The following is a 21,927-nucleotide window of genomic DNA, read 5'->3' on the forward strand; positions in this document are numbered from 1 at the left end:
GGCTTCTATTCAGTTTTTTCCTTTTGTTTGATAATGTTGGTGCTTTAAAAATTTAGTGTGGATGATGGTCTGGGAGCATCTGGCTGGATTATCACTTAAGAATTGAAATGCCTTATTGTGACTAACTTCATATTGCAGGTGAAAGGTATTTGAATGTTCTAGTCAGCTACGGCACTTGTGTATATACACATAGCCTGCGTCCTTCCCCCTGTAAATCAAACATAGCAGTTTGAAAGTGCAAAACATGTTTCACAGATTACCATGGGGATCACTTTAACCAGCTTTGAGACCCAGTAATGATATAGAGATCTTCAAAGGAATGCTGCTGTTTTCATTTTCACGCAGCCAGAGCAAAGGACAGAAACAGCATCATGTCTCTGATATGCCGTCGCTGGAAGAGATGCATCTCTATAGGTAACTGTACAATTGCCAGCTGGTTTTGTTGTGCATGTATTGAAGTGTGGATGAAGAAATGTAATAAGAGCAATGTCTTCTCTTGAGCAGAAGGTCAGTCTGTATTCAGTAAATCTTTAATCCCACACTAGCTGGAAGGTATTGGCTGTAGGCCTCAGCTTTTTACAGGAATGGGCACCAGAATTACAGATAATTCAGCCATAGAAAAAGAAGGCTTTGATTATTTTTTTTTTTTGTTCTGCTTAAATTGTTTGACTTTCTAGAAAATGAGATCAGATATGGCTTCTTATGCCTGTCAGATACACACTCAAAGCTGTTAATGAATTGCTAGAGAAATGGATATACTGCAGGAAGCGGGGGAAGGGGGGTGGGAGCAATTGTATGCTAGAATACTAACAGAAAGATACTGAGAGCCAAGGATATTTTTAGCTTCAACCAATATCAATAAAGGGAAACAGGCCACAGAAAATAATCTAATTGCTGTCTTTTAGAAATTAGTTCCTTCTATCAATTGCTCTGGGGAGAAATGTCTGGTAAATTATGCTTTTAAACATTTTTTTTTAAAATTCAGGTTTATTAAATCTGCTTTGTTTGGCTATAATTATTTTTTATAACCAGGCCTCATAAATGACAGGAAGAGCCAGCTAATGTTGTTGTTAGTGTTATTGGTCAGTGATGTCATTTGGACTAGACCCTGATACCTTTTTATTAATTGGGACTGGTACCTCGCTTGGTATCAGTGGGACCAGTTTTGGAATGGAGAGTCACTTGTTCTGGGTAAGGGCATCAGAATCTTGCTCTTAATGATGCAGAGAATGAAAATGTGATGATACAAGAGACACAAATGTATTTAATTTGTAATCAGTGGGCATATCTACACATGCATTAATGCTCTGTTGTTACTGCGCGTTAAGTATAGTACCTGTAATAGGTACTAACTCAATGTGCAGTAACCAGTGCTACTGCGCAGAAGTGCCAGTGCATGATCTCTCAGTGGTGCTAATGTGCAATAAATTGATTCTACTGTGTACTAGCGCATTAACATGGCTTTTGTTGTGATATGCTAATGTGCAGTAGAATCAGTCTACCATGCATTTAGCGTCTCATGTAGATTCATCCAGTATCTCTTAATAAAATGCTGAAAACTCAAATAGTAAAACTGGGAGTGGAGAGAGAAAGGTACTTTCAATACAGAATTTGAAAAAGCACAAATGTACTTTTTATAAATCAGGAAGTATATCCTTATATTCTGGATGGACAATTGTCTAGAACTTAAAACTCAGGAAAATGATCCCCTGTGGTTAAAAGTTGCTACCCTGTAGGTTTGGAGTGTGGAGGGGTATACACAAATTCACTGACATTTAACAATGCAGTTTTCACGTTACCCATTCTTTTTTGGAAGTTTTTTAAGTACAAACTGTCTGAAGTTGAGGCTGAGTTACTTTTCTTCTATTTATATACACTTTCAAATAAGTATTGGACACTTCTTGTGTGTGATGTTTATTCTTATCTTTATACCCAGTGACTTAAGTCTTAAACCTAAGACTAGTGTCTTGTGTTACTTCAAAAGTAAGTACACTGAGTAAAGCAAAACTGCTTAAAGAAAATATGTCTTAATAAGACTTCAGATGGTATGTAATGCCATCTAATTGAGCTAGATGAGCAGCAAATCCAAGAAGAAAATTTTTGGCACGGAAGCTTAAATGATGTAGGAACTTGAAGGAGTTTAGGGATGAGGCAGAGATGTATGGCACATCTTAACAGTTGAGTAAGGTGTGTAAATTGGAAAGTAATATAATTCCAAGAGTATTATCCCAGTGCATTCTTCAGAACCAGTTCCCACATAGAGCCCTACTTTAGCATATATTTTATTTGTACACATAGTATAATAAAAATAGTTCAAGACAAAGGTTTTGATGGCAGAACATTCTTTCAAGGGCCTAATCTCGATCCTGTAAAGCATTAATTAAATCAGTGAGACCTGAAGGCATGAAAATCGTATACAATTTGCAAAGCTAGACCCCATTAGCCAGACTTTGCTCCCTAAAATTATCTTTATTTAAAACTTATTAACATGTATGCACACAGTCTAACTCAAATACCTAGTGAGGGGAGAAAATATGGGTTTGGTAAAAATTTCAATCCCAAACTGAAAATGTGTTGCAGAGGAAGGAAATAATCTATTCTACATCTTAAAGTACTTAGTGCCTCTCAAAAGAAAGGTAGGTATGATCTGATATTCTTGATTTTACTTTATTTTTAAGGTAATAAGGCAAGTAGAAAAAAGAAAATGTAAAGAAACAAAAAGGCAGTAATCCCAATTTGTTCCCATTTTTAAATTATCTTTAAGTACAGGTATTGTGTAACATACAGATCCAGTGCATTCATAGAGTTCACAAAATAATCCAACTTCAATTGTAAATCGCTGAATATACATAGGCTATGCTGAGACAGATAGTAGTAAGCATCGGATTTAGGCCCACTCTTAAGCCCATACTCCTGACCATTCAAACTAAAATCCCTTACGTTTGGCCTCTAGTGGTAATCCATCCTGACTCTGGAATCTGTCGGGGAAAACCGAAGGATCGGGCCCCAAGGTCACGGTGGGCCGGGGTGGCAATTAGATACGGACAGGTGGGATTAGCGGCGTAGAGTCTGGAGTTAGGGACTCGGAGCGGATTGAGAAAGAACAGGTGAGTTTATTTGACTTACGCTTCAGGCGTAGGCAGAAAGGTCTTCAGTTACAGTTTGGAACACAAACAAACAATTAACAACAAAGGGGTCTGTTGGCCCACGAGGTTCAGTCCGAAGACCTAGTCCCAGGGCTGGTCAACAGCTCATAAATGGGGATCACAAATAACAAAACGAACTGTAACACGGTGATGATGAACCGCGTGACGCCAGTCCACAGCAATGGACAAATCCGGTGGTCGAATACGAAAAGCCGAGGTCGGTAGCCAGAAGGTGATGCAGCGGAGACGTCAGTTGGAGGGATGAGCAGAGTTGTAGTTGGTGAGGAAAGCCGAGGTCGATGATCCAGAACCGGGTTAAACAAAGTCCAGAGGGTGATCCGAAATCGTAAGCCGTTAATCAGTTCAAAAGGTAAGTCAGGAGCCAGATGATCGTAGTCAAAACCGCAATACAACGAGTAATACGAAGGACTAAGCCACGGAGCCAAAGGAGGAGATCAATAGGCCTTGAAGCCTGACTCCGAGAACAGTCCCTGCAGCAGCAGCCTCTGTCTCTAGTCCACGCGATCTCCCCCCTGAGGGAGGGGCTTACAGAACTTTTATATCAATTTGGTAGCCAATCAACGTGCTCTCCGCAGAGAAATTTCTAGTCCGATTACCTCATGTCAGGTTCTGACTGAGCATGCTCTCAGTCAGAAGCTGACACAGTCTGAGCATGCGTCTGTGGGGAAAGTAGGTCAACAATGATTGACAGCTCCGCAGGTCACCCAGGGGGCAAGGACTGGGTGAGCCTTGGAAATTTCCACTCACAGCTTCAAACCGCGCATGTCAGTTTAACCTCTTCTGTACTGGCAGCATGGACTCCAAAATTTCCATGACAGAATCTCTGAACTTCTGAGTATGAGGACAGTCCCACTGCTGCACACTACCTAGTCTTACTGTCTGTACAGTGTGTACTTTACCTTACTTGTTTAGAAGACCAGAAATCCATCAGCTGCTATCCCACAACTCTCTGGCCTCTTGCACCTCTGTTCTAGTCTCTGCTGTCCATAATTAAAGGCAATCCTGCAAGGGGAAATGTAGTGTGCAGACTGATTTCTAGAAAGGCTTGTTTGAGGCCCTAAAGGGACAGTATTGATGGCTTTGTGTGCTACATGGTAGGAAGACAATGGGCAAGACCAATTCACGTGGCTTGGACTGGTTGAGGTTGGCCTTCCGAGTTAACCCTAAATATCAATATAGATTGTTGAAAATTAACAGGATAAGGCCCTCAACAGTCTTGTGCAACATGTTACAGTGATATATTCTTAAGGCATTTGGGAGTTTCAGGATATTACTTATGTTTCTGCAGCCAGAAAAGTGACAGTAAAAATGGTTCTTTTTTTTAATCATAATTGCTCATTTTGAGTCATAGCTATAGCGAGTTGTTGGCACTGTGCAGAACAAATCTGGCTATAGAAGAACAAGGTGGAGTCTACTTATGCCTCATTAACAAAACTGCCAAGTTTTTTTTCCCAAGGAATTTCTATTACAGATTATGATGTGGCAGGTTGAAATTATACAGCTTGGTTTTTAGATCCTAGGTTAAGGTTGCATAGCCAGTGGTTAGAAAAATAAGCTTTTACATGAACTGAGCATATTTTTTGATATGGTATCCAACTGTGTGTATGTCTGTGAACCTGTAAACTCCATTTGATATCATGACCTCCAAATTGTATTAGGTCCAGTTTATGATGACACAGAGAAGGCTGAAGTATTTGATGCCTTATTTGATAGAGTCTTCACAAATGACTGCTACCAGATGAATGCAGTTGTCAGCAAAGGTAGGGAAGGAGAGAAACAGGTTAGGGATTACTTAGAGAAGCTTGATGTTTTCAAGTCAGCAGGGCCAGATGGGATATACCCTTGAGTACTGAAGGAGTTAACTAAGGTACTTTTGGAAGCATTGGGCACATTAACATGAAACATTTACTGTGCAGTTGACTAATTAGCTGTGCAGTAAATGTCTTGGGTCTACACTTGTGCAACTATTAGGCTGAAGTAAAAAAACTGCAGCAATGCACGTGTAGATGCTGCCTGGGGAACGAGAGTGCTTCTGTGCAGTGGCTGCCTGCTGGCTAGCCTAGCACTGAAACATTGTCGTGCCCCAGCCAGCCCCTCCGCAGCACACGGAGCTGGCGGGGAGCAGCCCCAGGCTGGCAGGCTGACCTTTGGGGTTTAGCTTTGGAGTTTATTCAAGTGCATTGATGTGCACATGAGACACACCCTCTAAAATTAGCCTCTTCAAGAATTCATGGAAGAAAGGTGAGATCCTGTATGATTAGAAAAGGGCAAAAATAATGGCAATTTTTAAGAATGGGAAGAATGAGGATTTAGAGAACAACAGACCATTTGGTCTGACTTTGATACCTGGAAAGATAATGGAGCAAGTCCTCAAGGTATCTATTGTGAAGCACCTAGAGAAGAACTGGGTGACCAAGAACAGCTATCATGTATTCACCAAGAGTAAGTCATATTTGACAAATCTGATTTCCTTCTATGATAAGGGGACAGGCTCTGCAGATGGGGAGAAAGTAGTTGATGTGATGTACCTTGAGGTTAGGGCTTTTGACATGGTCTCGCACAGCATTTTCATTAAGCTAAGTAAATACAATACTTCTATCTAGCCTGTAAGGTGGATGCCTAACTGGTTGGATCATGTTCAGCAAGTACTTATCAATGGCTCAGTGTCTATTTGGGAGGAGCTATCAAGTGGACTTCAAGGGCTCTGTCCTGGGTCCAGTTTTGTTTAATATCTGCAGTAATGATTTGGACGATGGCATTGAGTGCACACTTAGCAAATCCACAGATGATACCAAGTTGGCTGGAGGGCACTCTGGAGGGAAGGGTTAGGATCCAGAATGGCCTAGATAGATTGGAGAAATGATGCAATCAATCAGATGAGATTCAACAAGGACAAGTACAAAGTCCTGTACTTGAGACAGTGTAACTGTGTGCCCAAATACAGACTGGGGAATAAGCGACTGTTGCTTCTACAGAGAAGGACCTGGGGGTTGCTGTGGGCCATTAACTAAATATGAGCCAACAGTGTGCTCTTGTTGCAAAAAATACAAAACAAAAAACCCAACATCATACTGGGTTGCATTAACAAAAGTGTCACTTGTAAATCAAGGGCAGTGATTCAACCATTCTTTACAGTACTGGTGAGGCCTTGCTGCAGTACTATGTCCAACCTTGTTCCCACACTTCAGGAAGGATGTGAACGTATTGGAGAGAGGTCAGTGTGGAGTGACAAAAAAGGTTAGGGGCTGGGAAGCATGAAGAAAGGCTGAAAAAACTAGGGTTATTTAGTCTGGAGAAGAGAATACTGAGGCAGGAGATTTGATAAGTCTTCAAATACCTGAATGGTGATAGTTTTTTCTCTGTGGCCGTAGGGGACAGGGTTGGTGGGCTGTAGGGTCTCATGTCTCAAGACGAGAAGTTTAGTCCTGGGGATGTCCCTTAGATGCTCAGAGCTAAAAATGTTGACCTGACATGGTGATGAGACTTGAAACGCACAGAATTCTGTTCTGGGTTTGATATAGAAGACTGGTAACCATTAGGGCTGTGCAAAACACCTGTGTTTCATTTCGGTTTCAGATTTGGCATTCCCATGGGACAGCAATTCATTTTGGTGTTTTGAATCACTGTTTTGTTTTAGCCAAAGCTGTTTTGATGCTGTTTTGGTGTTTCAGCCATAGGCTGTAATGGGGAATGACTAAAATGCCTATAACTTTGTCATTTCTTGCCTGATGCTAATTAAAATTCCAGGAATGGTAGCCCCTTCTGAGGGCATGAAGTGTGCCAAGTATCATGGTGCAGGGGTTTCTGGGAAACTTCACTTTGTCACGGAATAGGGTCCCTAGAGATGGCAGTGTACCCCTAGGGCCCTCTGACTGTGCCAGCTCCACCCTGTGGGCACCTTCTCTTTTCACCTGCCACCATGTCTTGTTGGAAAAGATAACAGATAGGGAGGATGTCCTTGACCTTCAGCTCAGTCATGGTCCTAATGGATATCACTAAAACCTGTAGGTTCTTGGACCCTTTGCTGAGCCATTCTAAGTAGGTGCCTCGAGGGGACACCCTAACCCTTATGGGCTAGATGTGTGACTCCAACTGTCCCTTACCACGCCCCATAGGGATAACAATGCTAGCATTGAAGTTAGGTTAGTATAGCTAAACTATCAGTGTAAGCTGTATCCTATCCAATCCTTTGCAAGTAGAAGACGTACTCCCTAACAAGACGGTAGCAGCTGGGAAGCAGTCAGAGTTGGTGCCTTTCAGATGCTGCTCTCTGGTGAGACAGGCTGACAGCTTAGCTATTCACAGGCTTATATACTGTTTTTAAACTTTTTAGGTCCCTCCCCCAGAGCACTGGGATTGGAAGGGACCTCAGGGACAGTTGGCAGACATTGGCCAGTTACAAATGTCAGTCTGTTCCCCACTCTTCCCCCTCTCTCTCCTTACTTTCTCTTTCCCTGCAAGCCCAGCTTCAAAACACCTTTGAAACCCCAAAACATCTTCAAAATGTTTCAACTTGTTTTGTTTAGAATGTTTCGACGTGTCTCCCGTTTAGTTTTGGATTCAGAGTTTTGAGCGTCAAAACTCTTGAAACACTGCCGAAATGAAATGGCAGTCGAAATTTTGCACAGCCCTAGTAACCACCCAGAGGGGAGCTTGTCTAGGTTTATAAGCAAGATTAAACATGGGGCTCCAGGATGTAACTACTCAGAACTGTGGTACAAATCCTGGTGTCCTAGTTATATAGATGATTGTGATGCCCATAACTGTATTATCTGAGTTGATAGTTTCTAGGTGATTGTGGTTAATTCCTGTAAACACTGCTGGAACATAGGTGCTGTTTAAAAATGTTGAGTATGGAAAACAGCACAGAGGGTTCTGGTTGTTAGTCAGTTAAGGTTAGGATCAATCTTGAATAAACAGTACTATAACGATGCTTTTGTTTTACATTTATGGAGGAGTGGGGATGGTCCCAGGGGAAATGTGAATTATCTCCAACAGAGCTTCAGCTGACAGGCATCTGGGGGAGAGGAGAGGAGGGGAGGGAAATTAATAGCTGTATTAACTCTTCTGCAGCCCATTCTAGTTTGGGGATATGCTCTTGATCTGGGACATGGGGAGAATTCTAGATGCAGTTTCTGTCTGGAAGGTTCCCTGATGATGCAACTCCAGGAAGCCTTTGCTTTTTGTTCTGTGCAAGGACTATAGCAGTAATTATTAGAATCAGTAAATACTAACCTATTATTTATCTGTTATTTATCAGGGTATACATTTTTATAACTCTAATTTTTTCACATGAATGGGGCCAAAGAATTGCATTCCCTCAGAGAAATCTTTTACATGGTGTATATTAGAAGAGTCTTTGGAAAAATCAAGAACACTGGCTGCTGTACACATGCTTGGGCGGGGTGTATGTGTGTTGGGGGAGGCATTTTAATTAGGGTGGTTCTTGGGCAGCTGCTGTAATTTAAAATGGCTCACTGTCACGTGTATTAAGCCCCCCACATTCAAAATAGCTGTGGGGGTCCTTTAACTAAAACCTATTCAACGGGGTTTAGTTAAAGCACGCCTATGGCCATCTTGAAATGCGGGGTGGGGACTTAATGCATGTGACAATGAAGCAACTTGTTCATGTTCTAATTACATCATGAATGAACACGTCTATAGATAGCCATTATAGGTAAGAAGCCATTAACAAAGTGAGAAGCAAGGTGGGTTTCGAGCAGAGTTCCCTCAAGCTGCGCAGTGTGCACAGGCGTGCCTGGCAGCATGGCACGAGCACACCTGCACGGCCATGCACGCCACATAGCTTAGAAGGAAAGCAGGTTTTAAGAACCAAAGAATGGGAAAGGAACCAACATTTTTAGAGAAGCCAGAAGCCATTGGTTTGCCTTATGCAAAGTAGGTCCCTAAATAAGATTTTGATGCTGATTTTTCTGGCATCAGTGGCTATGGTCTCGTAAATGTTTTTCATCATCAGTTGCTTGATCTCATACCACCCCTTGTTTTTTCTTAATCACAGTTTTGGAATATTAAGATAAGCGACTGCAACATTGACCCTGTATGTGGTGTTCTCTCTCAAAGCCTTGTATAGATATTGGATTTTTGCCAATGCTGCAAACCCATCCTGGATCTGGGGTGGTGGGGAGGCTGTTTTTCTTTTGTGACTGCATCACCAGCAATAAAATTTCCACAATCAGAATTTAGCTGACAATTGTAGTGATGAAGCGAGAGAAGACCAGAATCTAGTTGTCTCTCCCCTATCTTTATCAGCTCAGCAGTCTTGGTAGAAACAGATTGTTTTTGACATTTAAGTGTGTGGGGACAACATGACTTGGAAGAAAGACAGGGAGATGTTATTTTAGGAAACTGCTCTTCTGTTAGTGGTCTCACCCTTCCTATATATACAAGTTTTTAGAGGGGTAGAATGTATGTGGCTATGTGTAGTCCTCAGCAAGAAAAAAGAAAAAGCCAACACCTTTTTCTCATTTTGTGAAATCTTGTTAGACATACCTTGCTGTTTGTTTGGTACTGGAAAGAAAGAAGGAAACTGTCATAGGGAATTGTTTACTGGGTGATAACAAAATGAGGTGAAAAATGAAGCGTTATTGCTTCATGATGTAGTGTTGAAGGGGCAAGTCCTAAGGGAAGAAGGTGTTTTCTCCCATTTTTTTCCCCATTTTAACTTTATGCTTTTGAGTGTTGTTCTGAGGTCTTGTCTGTTAAAGACTGACTAATAGGCCCATCATTTCCTGGGGCATTTCCCCTCTTTCTTCTCTTCCTCTCCTGTCTCATCTATACCTGTTATTTTTGTAGTCATGCAGTTCCTCCTTTCTTTCCTTTGTCTCCTAATCTAATGACAGCGGTGGCTAGTTACTTATTTTACTCTAAATCTCCATTGTGCTTTGTGTTTTACTGTGGCATAGTCCTTTTAGAGTTCTGCTGCACCATTCTGTTGTGTTGTATAGCCACTTGGACAGAGGTTTCTGTCTGTTGCCTTCTGTTAGGTTGAAATGTGGCCTTTAGCAGCTGGTTAATCTTCATTTGGCAGCTGTAACCTAGTGGACTGTACTGAACCATGAGCAATTTGATGCATGTATCAAAATCCTTGTTACTGTTACTTCTATGATCAGATTCAGGGATTAAGATTATCCTGTCCCAGCAATCTAAACGTGTTTGAAGTCTATGTGGTTTATTTCCCTTCCACTGTGGCAATTTCCACTTCTGAACTTTTTTTTTGTTGGCCATTCCATATTTGCCTCCATGTTCAACACAGAAACATAGAAAATTAGGGTTGGAAGTGACCTCGTATTTAACACACACACATGCATCTTAAATCAAAATTGAGGAAAAACATACATTTAGTGTTTGAGCAATATCTTTCGTCTCAGCCCCACCCTCATTGCAATGGTTCTCACTTGTTTCATTGTTCTCCAACTCCTGGATTGCCTGAGCACTGCTGCATTGCCCTCCCAGCAAATGTCAGGATGATTAAAGTCCTCCATGAGAACTAGGGGTTGTGATCAGGAAACTTCCGCTACCTGTTTGATGAAAGTTTCATCCACCACTTCCTCTTGGTTTGGTGATCTATAGCAGACACCCGCTACTACATCATCCTTGTTGCTTGATCTCCCCTCTAACCTTAACCCAGAGACTCTCAACAGGCCTACCTTCAGCTTCATACTGGAGCTCTGAGCAATCATATAGCTCTTTTACATAAAGTGCAACTTCTGCTCTTCTCCTCTGCCTGTCCTTCCTGAGCAGTTTGTACCCATATATGACAGTACTTCAATTATGCGACCTATCCCACGAAGTCTGTTGTTCCAATCACATAGTTCCTTGAATAAATGAAAACTTCCAATTCTTCCTGCTCATCTCCTAAGCTCTGTGCTTTCATTTCACGTAAAGTTGCTTTTGCTTTCATTAGAAAACCTCTCTTCATCTTCAGTGGAATTTGCCATTCTGTAGGGACCAACAGAGGCCTAGACACTGTTTAAGTCCACCCCACACAAATAAACCTCTCTCTTTATAGCAAGAGAAGGGGATAGTGGACAGTACACAGTTTGCATAAAGAAGTCTAAAATTCCATCTATATGAACTCAAACTAGGAAAAAAATCCCACAAAGCTTTCTCAAATTACTTTCTTCATCAAGTTATTAAACGATGAAACCAAGCAGCTTACCTTCCTTGTTTTGGCTGTTATCAGTAAGCTATCAATACAGCTTTGGGCTACTTAAATTTTTATGTATTCTCTAAAGAGAGATGACAACCCCTTCACTTTCTTATTTGCAATACTTGTTCATATGGGTTATGCAAACAGTTTTGATGTTGCAGATCTGGCAAACTCCGTTACATCAGTGTAAATCTGGAGTAGTGAAAAATCTCTAGATTTATGCCAATATAAGAACAAATAGAAATTGTCCTGTTGCTTTCAGCAGTAATTATACTTGTGAGTAATATTTTCAGAATCCTATTCTTTGCTGTTAAAATATACTTGCACTGAGCTTGCTGACATCTGTTTTAAAAATGTTTTTAGGGATGTAATGTTAAATATCTCAATCTAGCATATTGTTGTTTTTGAATGATAAGTAATAAGTTCAGAAATTGATGCCTGGTATTCATTATAAATATCTGTGAGTTCATTAAATAAAAATAGCATTGCAGTTACACTCACAATGGCATGATATTGTTTTAACCCCAATCAGACGGAAGTGGGATTTAGTTATATGATTTTCTCTTTCTGTTTGCTGATAATCTCAGAAACAGAGGACAGTCCTGAATCTTAACTTTATGCCAACCAAAGATGTCACCCACAAAAATCCTTTTTATGAATCTTGGTAGCAATTGGAACATTGTACAGATGCCCTAGTGTGAGTTCTCTGAATGTAGTGCTAATTATGTTGGCTTGTTTGTTGGGGATTTAAAAAAATTTTTTTTTTTTTTTACTAATAGTACTTTGGCTTAATCTGTCACTTATCACAAACCCACTACTATTCAGCTTATCTGTCACTTATCACAAAGTGGGTTTGTGATAAGTGACAGATAAGCTGAATAGTAGTTACTTTTCTACCAAGTATGCATCACCTTTTTGGCTAGGTTTGGACTTGTATCATTTTTAGTTTTATTATTTTATGTTAGGTGCCTATACAACAAAATATAATTAATGGGGATGAACATGACCCCAGGACAGACTGAATATTGACTGATTCATGCACTGCCCTCATTTAATTTTAACAGTGCTGCTTAACTCTGCTCTCATCATATCCTAATGTGTGTTTTTATGTATCTAAGGTTATCTCTATATGGTTTGAATGCAGTTTTCATCACTCTTTTTTTATTTGCTTGTCTGTTATCTCAACTATTTTGGTTAACACATAATAAGTAACACCTGTTTACATTTAAAATTCATCAGGACCTTGGTATTGTCCTGAGGGACTTGACATCTCTGACAGGGTACTTGTACATGTGACAGGGGTTTAATCCTTAGGGTTGCATTCTATACTCCCTAAATTGAAATAGTGGGTTTTTAATTGAAACCCACCATTTTTATTTAGGGGTTTTATTTTTCCATCACTCTTACAGAGAGATGTCTGATCCTTTTTTTTTTTTTCTTCCCCCCCCTCCCCCGGCAGATCCTGCCTGCAGCCAGGGGGTGAGCTACTGGTGGGCTGAATGGCCCCTGAGTGGGAGGGGGCCCTTGTTCCTTCCTTCCATGGCAGTGGCACCCCCAGGGCCACACAGGTGGTCTGCTAGCAGGCCAGGTGCTTCCCCAGCTCAGAGGCAGCATCTGACCTGATCCAACCCTTCCCTGACCCTGAGCTGAGGCAGCACCTGGCACATCAGCTGCCTGTCTGGGTGGCCCCAGGGGGTGCTGCTGCTGTAGAAGGAAGGACTGGGACACGCCACAGCTCAGGGGCCACTTGGTCCTCTGGTGGCTCGCCCCCCAGCTGCAGGAGAGTTGGGCAGGATCTGTTGGGTGGGGGGGAGAAGAATCAGGCCCCTTGCCACTTCTGCTTGCAGCAGGTGCCTGCTGAAGGTAGAAGCAGTGGGGGGCCCAATCCTTTTTTTTCTGCAGAACCCGTCTGCCTCTCCTGTGGTTGGAGGGCGAGCTAATAGCTGCAGCACATTGTTGCAAACTAAACTACATTGAGATGTAGTTTGCAGTGATGCAAACTCATTTAAAACCCCCCAAACTCTTGCACATGTACAGTGTGACACTATTAAGCCACACAATACACCATTTTTGTTACATGTACATGGTAATGGTGTCATGTGTAAAAGTGCTCCTTCTAGTCTTCCAGAGGTAGATTTCAGCAGCCTGTGGTTGGCCTCTGGAGTCGGTGTCAGTCTAACCTTTTGAGTTCTTATTTCCTTTTCACTTCAGAAAATTGTAATTGCCATGGAACCTAACCAGAAAGTCTGTAATAAGAAACTTTTACTTTAGGATGATGTCAGACTAACATGCCTAACTAGTACCTCTTATTTAATGTAGTCAGGTGTATTGCAGGATCTGATTTTATTTTTTGTGACTGTTTCAATCCCTGTTGGAATGCTCCATTCATATCCTAAATAGGGGGACTATCAGTGATTTGAAGTCAATATTATAAAAATGAGTTTTGGAAACCCCTCCCAGAAGCATGTGTTTAGGAGGGCCTAAAAATAATCTGGGGTTTTTTCCCCCTTCACACTGATATGTTAAAACTCAATTGCCTTCTCGCATTGAGAAATATGACAAGTACCTATTAGCTGTACTTGCTGAAAAAGTTGCAGTTTTTGTTCTTGGAACATACACTGTAGTGATTACACAAGTAAACTTTGTGTTTTGAAAAACAGTGATCTTTTAATCTGTTTGATGCTATAAAACTAAGGTAGTTAAGGTTGTTGGGGCTGGGGACCAGGGCAGTAGTTGGCCTTTGAGTTTGCAGAGTGGCCAAACTTATTACAAAGCTGAAGTCCGCTACAGTACTTCAATGCAAGCTTCTGTTTCCTGAAGATGGTAGTAGCCACAGGTAATGGTTCAGTAACAAACAGGTCAGAGGAAGTTTTGTAAGCATGTGCCACTGGTGTACTTTGCAAATTGGAATGCTAGTACTGTATTTCTCTGCACAAATTCCATTGCATTCACTATGTAAGTTGCACCTATATTAAATGGTGGAGGATACCACTGAAGTAGCTATTCCTAAGTTTTGATGAGTGTATGCATATTGAATTTATGGGTTTTGAAGGTTTTGTTTGTGGAGGTGAATGAGGAGGTTCTCTCTTGCCATAGAGCCTGTTAGCAGTCTGGTAGTATGCATGACAACAAGTAGTACCTGAAGGCAGTGACTTAGCAGCCTAAAGTCACAGAGGAAAACTAGGTAGCAGCTGGCACATCTGGAATAGTTTTTGTGGAGTAGACTAAGTGGTAGAGCCTTCAGTCTGCTATATCCTGTCTTATCTTTTTGTTCTTAGCAAAAGGAATACAATTGTGCTCTGTGTCATGTAGTATCTGTAAAGTAGAAGAGTAGGAGTTGTGCTGGGACATTAGTCAAAGAGGGTTGACTTGAGCTAAGATTGCATTGCAGTGCTGGTATGTACTCTCCTTTGGTCTTACAGGCCTGGGGGGAAGAGGCAGGGGGCTATAACTGCCCTAACTACAGCTTTCCCTCTCCTCCTATCTTGCACAGTCTCCTTCCACTTGGTTGCATCTTTGCCTATACCTTCCGGATCAGTTTTTATCTTAGCTTCCAATTGTTACCTTTGTCTGTCTTGAAGTCTGAGACCCTTTGCCTCAGCTTCTAAAATCTATCTTGCATGTCTTCCTGCGATATGCCCTAGCCACTTCAGGTGCAGATGGAAGTGACCTGTGGTGGTGGTGGTTTTTTTGTTTTTTTGCGTGGTCTGACCCCTACAAGTGCTCTACTGCCATGTTGCAACACAAGTGCGTGGGTGCAGAGCCCTTTTAAAATAACTGATCCCATGAAAAATTAACCCTGGTCAAATCTAGTATTACATTAAGATGCGCAAAAGCAGGGTGCCTTAGGGAACTTGTGTTCCCTCCAGGGTTAATTTTTTGCATAGGGGCTGGGCTGGTGCTACCAGGCCAGTCCTGCCCCCTAGGCTGTCAGGGGGAGGGGAGGGAGCCATGCTGGCTGCTGAATGGCCAGAGTGGAAGGGAGAGTGGGGTGGGGGGAAACATAGCCCCCTTGCTGTGTGCCCCCTAGCTCCCCCAAATATCCCAGCAGGGGTAGCTGGGGGGGGGCATAAGGTAAGGGGGCTTTCTTCTCTGCCCCAGTCACAATTCAGCTCTGGCCATTCAGCAGCCAGGTGCTCCCTTCCTCTCCCCCCCCCCTTGCTGACAGACCTGGAACTGGGGGTGGGGATGGGGAGAGTGTTAGTTTGGCAGTCTCCTCAAAGGCGGCTGGAGTGCCACCTGCTGGCCAGGGCACCCCCCACTTAAGTAAAGTGTCATGAGTTAGTGGGGCCCTAATGTCTGTCTGTACCCTTTGTTCCCTGTGCTCTTACCTTTACAAGATACTGGCCTTTTGTAAAGGTCTCCAAGCTCCTGATTTTGTCTCCTCCTTCATACCATTTCTTGTACTGGACCAAATATTTTCCTTAGCACTTCATTCTCAAATACTTGTAGCTTTTTTCCATTTGCCTTTGTCAGTGTCCAGGATTCACATCTGTATAAAACAGGGGTAGGCAAAATATGGCCCACAGGTTGGATTTGGCCCACCATGCCATTCTATCCAGCCCATGGCTTCCCTCCCTTCCCCCCCCAATTTAGAAAATTAATATTTGTCTGCTGCTGGCTGCCTGTCAAAGGTGACAGGAACCAGGGCCAGTAGGATTCAGGATGCCTACTAGGGCACCACATGATAGAGCAGGAGCTGGCCCAGCCCCTGCAATTCTCAGCTGGCTCTGTGAAGTGCTGGCTGGGCCTGTCCAGCTCCTGCTGTGTCCTGCGGTCGTGGCTATGCAGCTGGGACACGGTGCTGGAGTGGTGAACTGCGGGGAATGGGAAGCAGCAGAAGGGCAGTGGTGGCAGACAAGGAGAAATGGCTGAAAGTAGGTGCTTGGGGCCAGGAGCAGGAAGAGCATTGCGGGGGGCTCTGCCTGCCACGGGAGAACTGGCAAGCAAATCCTCTCCCTCTACACATGCCACACTCTCCCCAGCCACCCTCCCCCCACACACTCACATCCCCCACAAGCCCCATACCCACCCACACCACATATCCACACACCCACACTCCCCTACATTACATAAGAGTAAGATTTCATTTTAAGCTATTGTGCAATCACCTCTATGCATACTATGCAAACTCATGTAAATCAGAACACAATATTTTTTTAAATTAAATTAATGAATGTTGTAGTAAATATTTAATTTTTAGAATAAAATTTGGTATTTTTTCTGGTACAGAGATGGCAAACCCTTGCTGAAAGGAGTACTTCTGTGGGGGCTAAGGGGAGGGACTTCTGGTAGCAAGGTCAAGGGTTAGGAATGATGCTTCCAGTCCCAAAATGGTGACCATGGGACTGGGCATCTGTCAAGGTGCAGGGCTATCCTTGTGGCCCTCGATGGTTTGCCAAAACTCGGTAAGTGGCCCTCTACTCAAGACAATTGCCCGCCCCTGATATAAAAGGATAGATTGAACAATGATACTCTTAAGCTTTTAAGGTTCCTTGAGATTTTTTCCTTGATGTCATTATTTTATCAAGGCTTAACAGGCTTATATTAGCACTGTGATTTCTTGTCTTGATTTCTTCAATTGTTTGCTTGTCCTTGGTGATTATTCGTAAATAGTTACATTTCTCTACCTTTTCTACATTGTCATTCCCTGTCTTTATCTTCCTGTGATCTTGATATTTTTTCTGGATGCAATCATGTATTTAGTTTTGCTGACATTGATAGCAAGCCCAGTTTCTCTGGCATTTGACTCTTATGATCTCTGTACTAAGCAGATATCATCTGCATACATAATTACTTCGTGCAGTCTGGTCAGCTGCAGACCTTTTCCTCCTCCTTCAACAACTCTTATGAGCTTCTCAAGAATCCATGTGACAAGTAGTGGTGACAGTGTGTCTTTTTGTTTGAGCCCACTATTGATTTCCATCAGACTGACAGCATTCCTTCAGTTCACATAACTCCTTGATCCTTCAATGATCATCTTAGTAATATGTAACAGATTTATTGGAATTACAAACCCCATGATTGACCATAGTGACTCTCTTCTGATACTACCTTAAGTTTTGACAAAGTCTATGTAAACCTGATGTAGCTCTTTCACAACTTCCTATTTCTTTTCCAGCAGTAATCTCATTGAAAATATCTGATTGCAAGTTGATATGTAGTTCAGCTCCTAATTTCCTGGTTTTCGGATGCTTAAGCTTAGCCACTGTCCACATCCTGATGGGCCACATTGGGTATATTATATTGATAATGTTTTGGACACTTAATTTCCATGTATTCAAAAAAAAATCTCAGCGCCCTTCTTTAGTTTAACACAACTTTTCCTTCTTTGCTGCTTTTGTGATTACACCAGTCATAGAATGCACTGGCTGGATGATAATTCCTCCACTGCCTTTGCCTCATCTTTGTCTGGTTTGCCCTTTACATACTCTTTTAAAGAGACAAGCTTTCCTTTAGTAACATTCTAGTATTGGCTGCCCAAAGGGGCAGCAGAGGCTATATGCTAGTCAAGATGAATTTGAGTGAGTGGGATTAGTTGAGGGGATAAGTCAGGGTCATGCTATTAGCCCAGATATGCACATGCATACAATCCATTTACCTCGTAAAACAATATTTGTGACTTTTTGTGTGGGGAGCTGTATCTTGAGGTTCTCCTTGCTCAAATGTTCCCAGTTTTGGACCACTGACATTATCATGTCACGTGTCGCAGAAGATTTCAAAACCATCCAGGTAAGCATGAATTAAGTAGAAAGAACTTCTCTAAAAGACTGCACGATAATGCATGTGCACTAGGGACAGAATGAAGGTTGTGTGGTCAGCTCTTATTCTGGCATTGCCTAAATATTTTGCTGTTTCAACTTAATGTTCTTGTAGGGTGGGTGGGTGTGAAATTGTCTACAGTATAACCTCATAAATCCAGATAACAAAAATCTGGAATTATAAAAGAATTGGTACAATGTCCATTGTTTACAGACCTAGGGTAATTCATCAATAAAACTGTGTACACTGCAGAACAGCCTGTCAAGTCTGTTGAGCCCCTGCTGATTCTCTGTTACTATCACACTGGTGCACACAGCCAGAAAATAGTGACAGAACAATGATATTATTGTAGAAGCACCTAGAGATCCCAATGTACTAGGTTTCAAAACACATGCACACAACAAAAAACACCATCCCTGCCCTAACAAGTTGACTAGGGAGTTTATAATAAGCCGGTAGGAATAAGGTACTCTTATGAAACATGGCATTCACAGGTGTTTAGTGAGACTGGGCCCATCACTATATCCCCTCTGACATATAAGTGTTCTATATGTGCATAGGGTCTTCTGGTGACATGGCTGTGCTTTTTTTCTGATGCAATCTGCTATCATTTGATCAGAGCAAATGTCCTTGCAAGATTTCTCGAGTGAAGAGGAGAAGGAACAGCTGTGCCTAAAAGCAGATTCTGCTCATTTCCTAGAACTGATTGCCAAAACACAGGTGCATCTTCATTCTGACTTCCCCTTTCCTGAAGGGCAGACCATATGTTGGAAGCACTCCTCTTAGTTAGCAGTGGCAGAACCATTCTGGGGAAAAGAATTACAGTTAGGTGCTGGACTTTGAACAAGATGAAGAGTGACTTTCTTTCCTCACCGGGGACAAAAGGTAGGGTAGATGTGATATGATGAATCAAGTTGCTGCTTATGAAAGCACGTGCTTCTGATTTAGTTAGTTTATAACTAACTCTACTCTGTCTTTTGCCTAGCTGCAGACTAATATAGCTAACTACCTCATCTTAAAAGTGATGCGACTCTTTATAGTAAAGGTATTAATGCTTTGTGTTTGAATAACAGCACTTAGCACTATGAGACAAGACATGACCGACACTAGAATGGAAGCTTTAAACATCAGAACGTAAATGTGGAATCAAAATAATGAGAACAAAGTGTTGAGAGCTTTCCCCTACCTTTAGAAGTATAGCATGCCAATCTGTTGGCACTGAGAGAGCATGGATACCTTCCTTATCTATACTTGGAAAAGCACAAATAAGTTTTGCTTTCCTGAAACCAGCTTGGAAGTAGAGACACATCTGAGTGAGAACCAAATTTCAGAGCTTCAACGTGAATATGAAGTCAGTTTTATTATATAAGGCAGGAATGTGGAGAATGGATAGGGAGAGTAAAAAGACTCCAGTTCTTTTACAAATTGATTTATTGTAGGCATCAGGAGACCTAAATGGTTAAAAAAAAAAAATGAAGACCTACATATTTTTTGAGGGTACAGTGATGGAAAATGGAAATTGAATCCGCTGTGCTCTGAGGAAAAGCAGGTACTAATGTTATGAAACAAGCCCTACGATGGAACTGTCTGTCAGTAAATGAGAGAGATATCAAGGAAGTCCTAGAGAAGAGGAGTATACTTTGACCTAGGGGACCTTGACTTTATTGAGCTGAAACCAAACAGTGGCCACAGGTAAAGCTGGGTGGTGAACGGGCACAGAGGCCCTATGCTCCTCATGGAACAAAGCAAGTATTGCTGATGAAATGGCTTTCAATGGTATTTGGGCTGGGTATATGGGCCCTGAGCACCACAGGTTTGTTCTGTTGATATCAACAGTCCCTACTTGTGATTATTTTGAGAGCAGAAGTAAAGTTCTCTCCATGTTCTCAAAGTTGTTTGAGGACATGAATGTTTACATATGATTTAATATAGGAGTTGGCCCTGAAAAAGTGTGTTCCTGCAGTGCAGAACATCATTTTGTCAGCCAGGAGTGCTTCAAAAGAAGAAAAATTACTCAGAAAGCCTAGGATTGAAATGTCTTATTTTTTCCCCGTGAATACTGTTAGATGGATAATTTAGGTGTGACTTTCAGTAGGTAAGAAAAAATGTAAAAATATCAATGTTATGCTTCAAGATGTTTGATGGCTGCTAATTGATGGAGAACAGGAAGGTCTTCCCTGATGTAAAGAACTATTTCATTTAATTTTTTCCCCTACAAAATTAACTTCATATATATAATATGAAGCAAATAGTTCTGGCCACTTTCAGGAACAGGTCAGTGGGCTAGATGGATCTCTCTAACCTGGCATGTCCACTCCTGTGTTTTCTATCTATAGCATTGCAGGACACATTTTCAGAGTTATTTAGGTGTTTGAAGAAGCAGGTGGATGTCTCACTCTTGAAAGTAGCACTAGACAATCATCTGCTTCAGCTGCCTCTGTACAAGAACAGCGCACCTTCCTTGGGCTCCTGCAGGATGGCTAACCCTTATTCTGGGAGGGTGATCTTCATGTAACCTTTAGCCACTTGAAGATTTAAAACAAGATATTTTTACCGAAAAGAAATCAGGGATATTTACAACATGGTGTATTCTGAGACCTTCACAAACAGATGCTTTCCCAAACAGATGAGAAAAACCTACATGGATCTTTCAGATTTAAATAGAGGGGCCTCAGACTTGCTTTAATTTCACTCTAGTTGCCAATAGAAAAGGCTGGTGAATTCCCAGGAGTGCTGTTTTACTTTTGCCTCTATCTAAATGGGTATTTTCCCCTGTTACCTGACTAGGGTTAAGCAAGGATTTGCAATATTTTTTTTTTTTTTATTTGAACCACCTGTTGCATAGTTGGGAGAGATGTTTGAGGAGCTTTGTTTACAAAGTGCCCTTAAGTGTTGGTAGGATTAGGGCCCACGATTGTAATTATCTCCTTCTGTTTCTAGTAATGTGCAGTGGGATGAAATGGCATTGGTTTGGGGACACTTTTAAATGGAAACACCCTTGAATCCCAATTGTCCACTAAGGTTTAGTTTTTGTTGCTCTATTCTAGTGAGAAAAACAAAGGGATAATTTGATTGGTGATCACATCTCAAATTTGTTTTTAATTTGTTTTTAAGGAACCAATACTAACATGTTTTGCTGTGTTCAGTCAGTGAAATTAACCCCCCCCACACACACACCCACATACCCCCCCCCCCCGTTTAGTTGCCTACTCTGGTTCGAAATGTATATATTATGTAATATTTCATAAAACAATAAACAGCAAAATAAACTGTAAATATTTTCAGGAAATTTACTACTCCAGAATGTTTCTGTGCCTAAATAGCAAAGCAAAACTAAAATGTATTGCCAATCTTCAAGATAAAGATGTACACAGTTATGTGGGTAATGCATCGTAGGCATAGTGTAAATGTCATTTGAGGCTTGGCAGAACAAATTTACTTCTTGCCATTTGGATTGTTGGTTTTGTCCTTTACTACTCAAAGCTTTACAAAATAAAAGGAAAATAACAGTATACTCTGAAGAAAACATTTGTGTTTTAAAATTCCATTAAGGTATTACAGTTCTAGGAAAGGTAATTCCCACCCTTCCAAATGTCAAATGATGACATAATCTTAAGGTAAGGATGTTGGTGATTAAAGCTGAGTGCATAAGTTGCTCACTCATTTTATTTCCAAACTGCGGTTCGAGCTCAGCCTTGTGACTAGTCCACACTGCAAACTTCTCCAGACTCCAGAATTCTGCTGACAATGCTTTGCAAATGCACGTATCCGGGTGCGTGGGCCCTCAGGACTTCAGACAGTTGCCATGATCAGTTCAACAGCTGATGC

At 41.7% G+C, this 21,927-nt stretch overlaps 1 protein-coding gene across 1 annotated transcript in view; it reads left to right on the forward strand.

Annotated features, from left to right (window-relative positions):
• The first annotated feature begins 346 nt into the window (after nucleotides 1–346).
• ATP8A2 (ATPase phospholipid transporting 8A2) overlaps nucleotides 347–21,927 on the forward strand; it is a 546,329-nt gene continuing 524,748 nt past the window's right edge. The window contains exon 1 of the mRNA XM_090028654.1: nucleotides 347–414. Coding sequence (XP_089884780.1) covers nucleotides 372–414 — 43 coding nt within the window. The 5' untranslated portion in view covers nucleotides 347–371. The remainder of the gene's footprint in view (nucleotides 415–21,927) is intronic.

The sequence above is a fragment of the Crocodylus siamensis genome, chromosome 1 (assembly GCF_052110815.1).
Source record: "Crocodylus siamensis isolate JL-2025a chromosome 1, ASM5211081v1, whole genome shotgun sequence".
Classification (NCBI taxonomy): domain Eukaryota; kingdom Metazoa; phylum Chordata; order Crocodylia; family Crocodylidae; genus Crocodylus; species Crocodylus siamensis.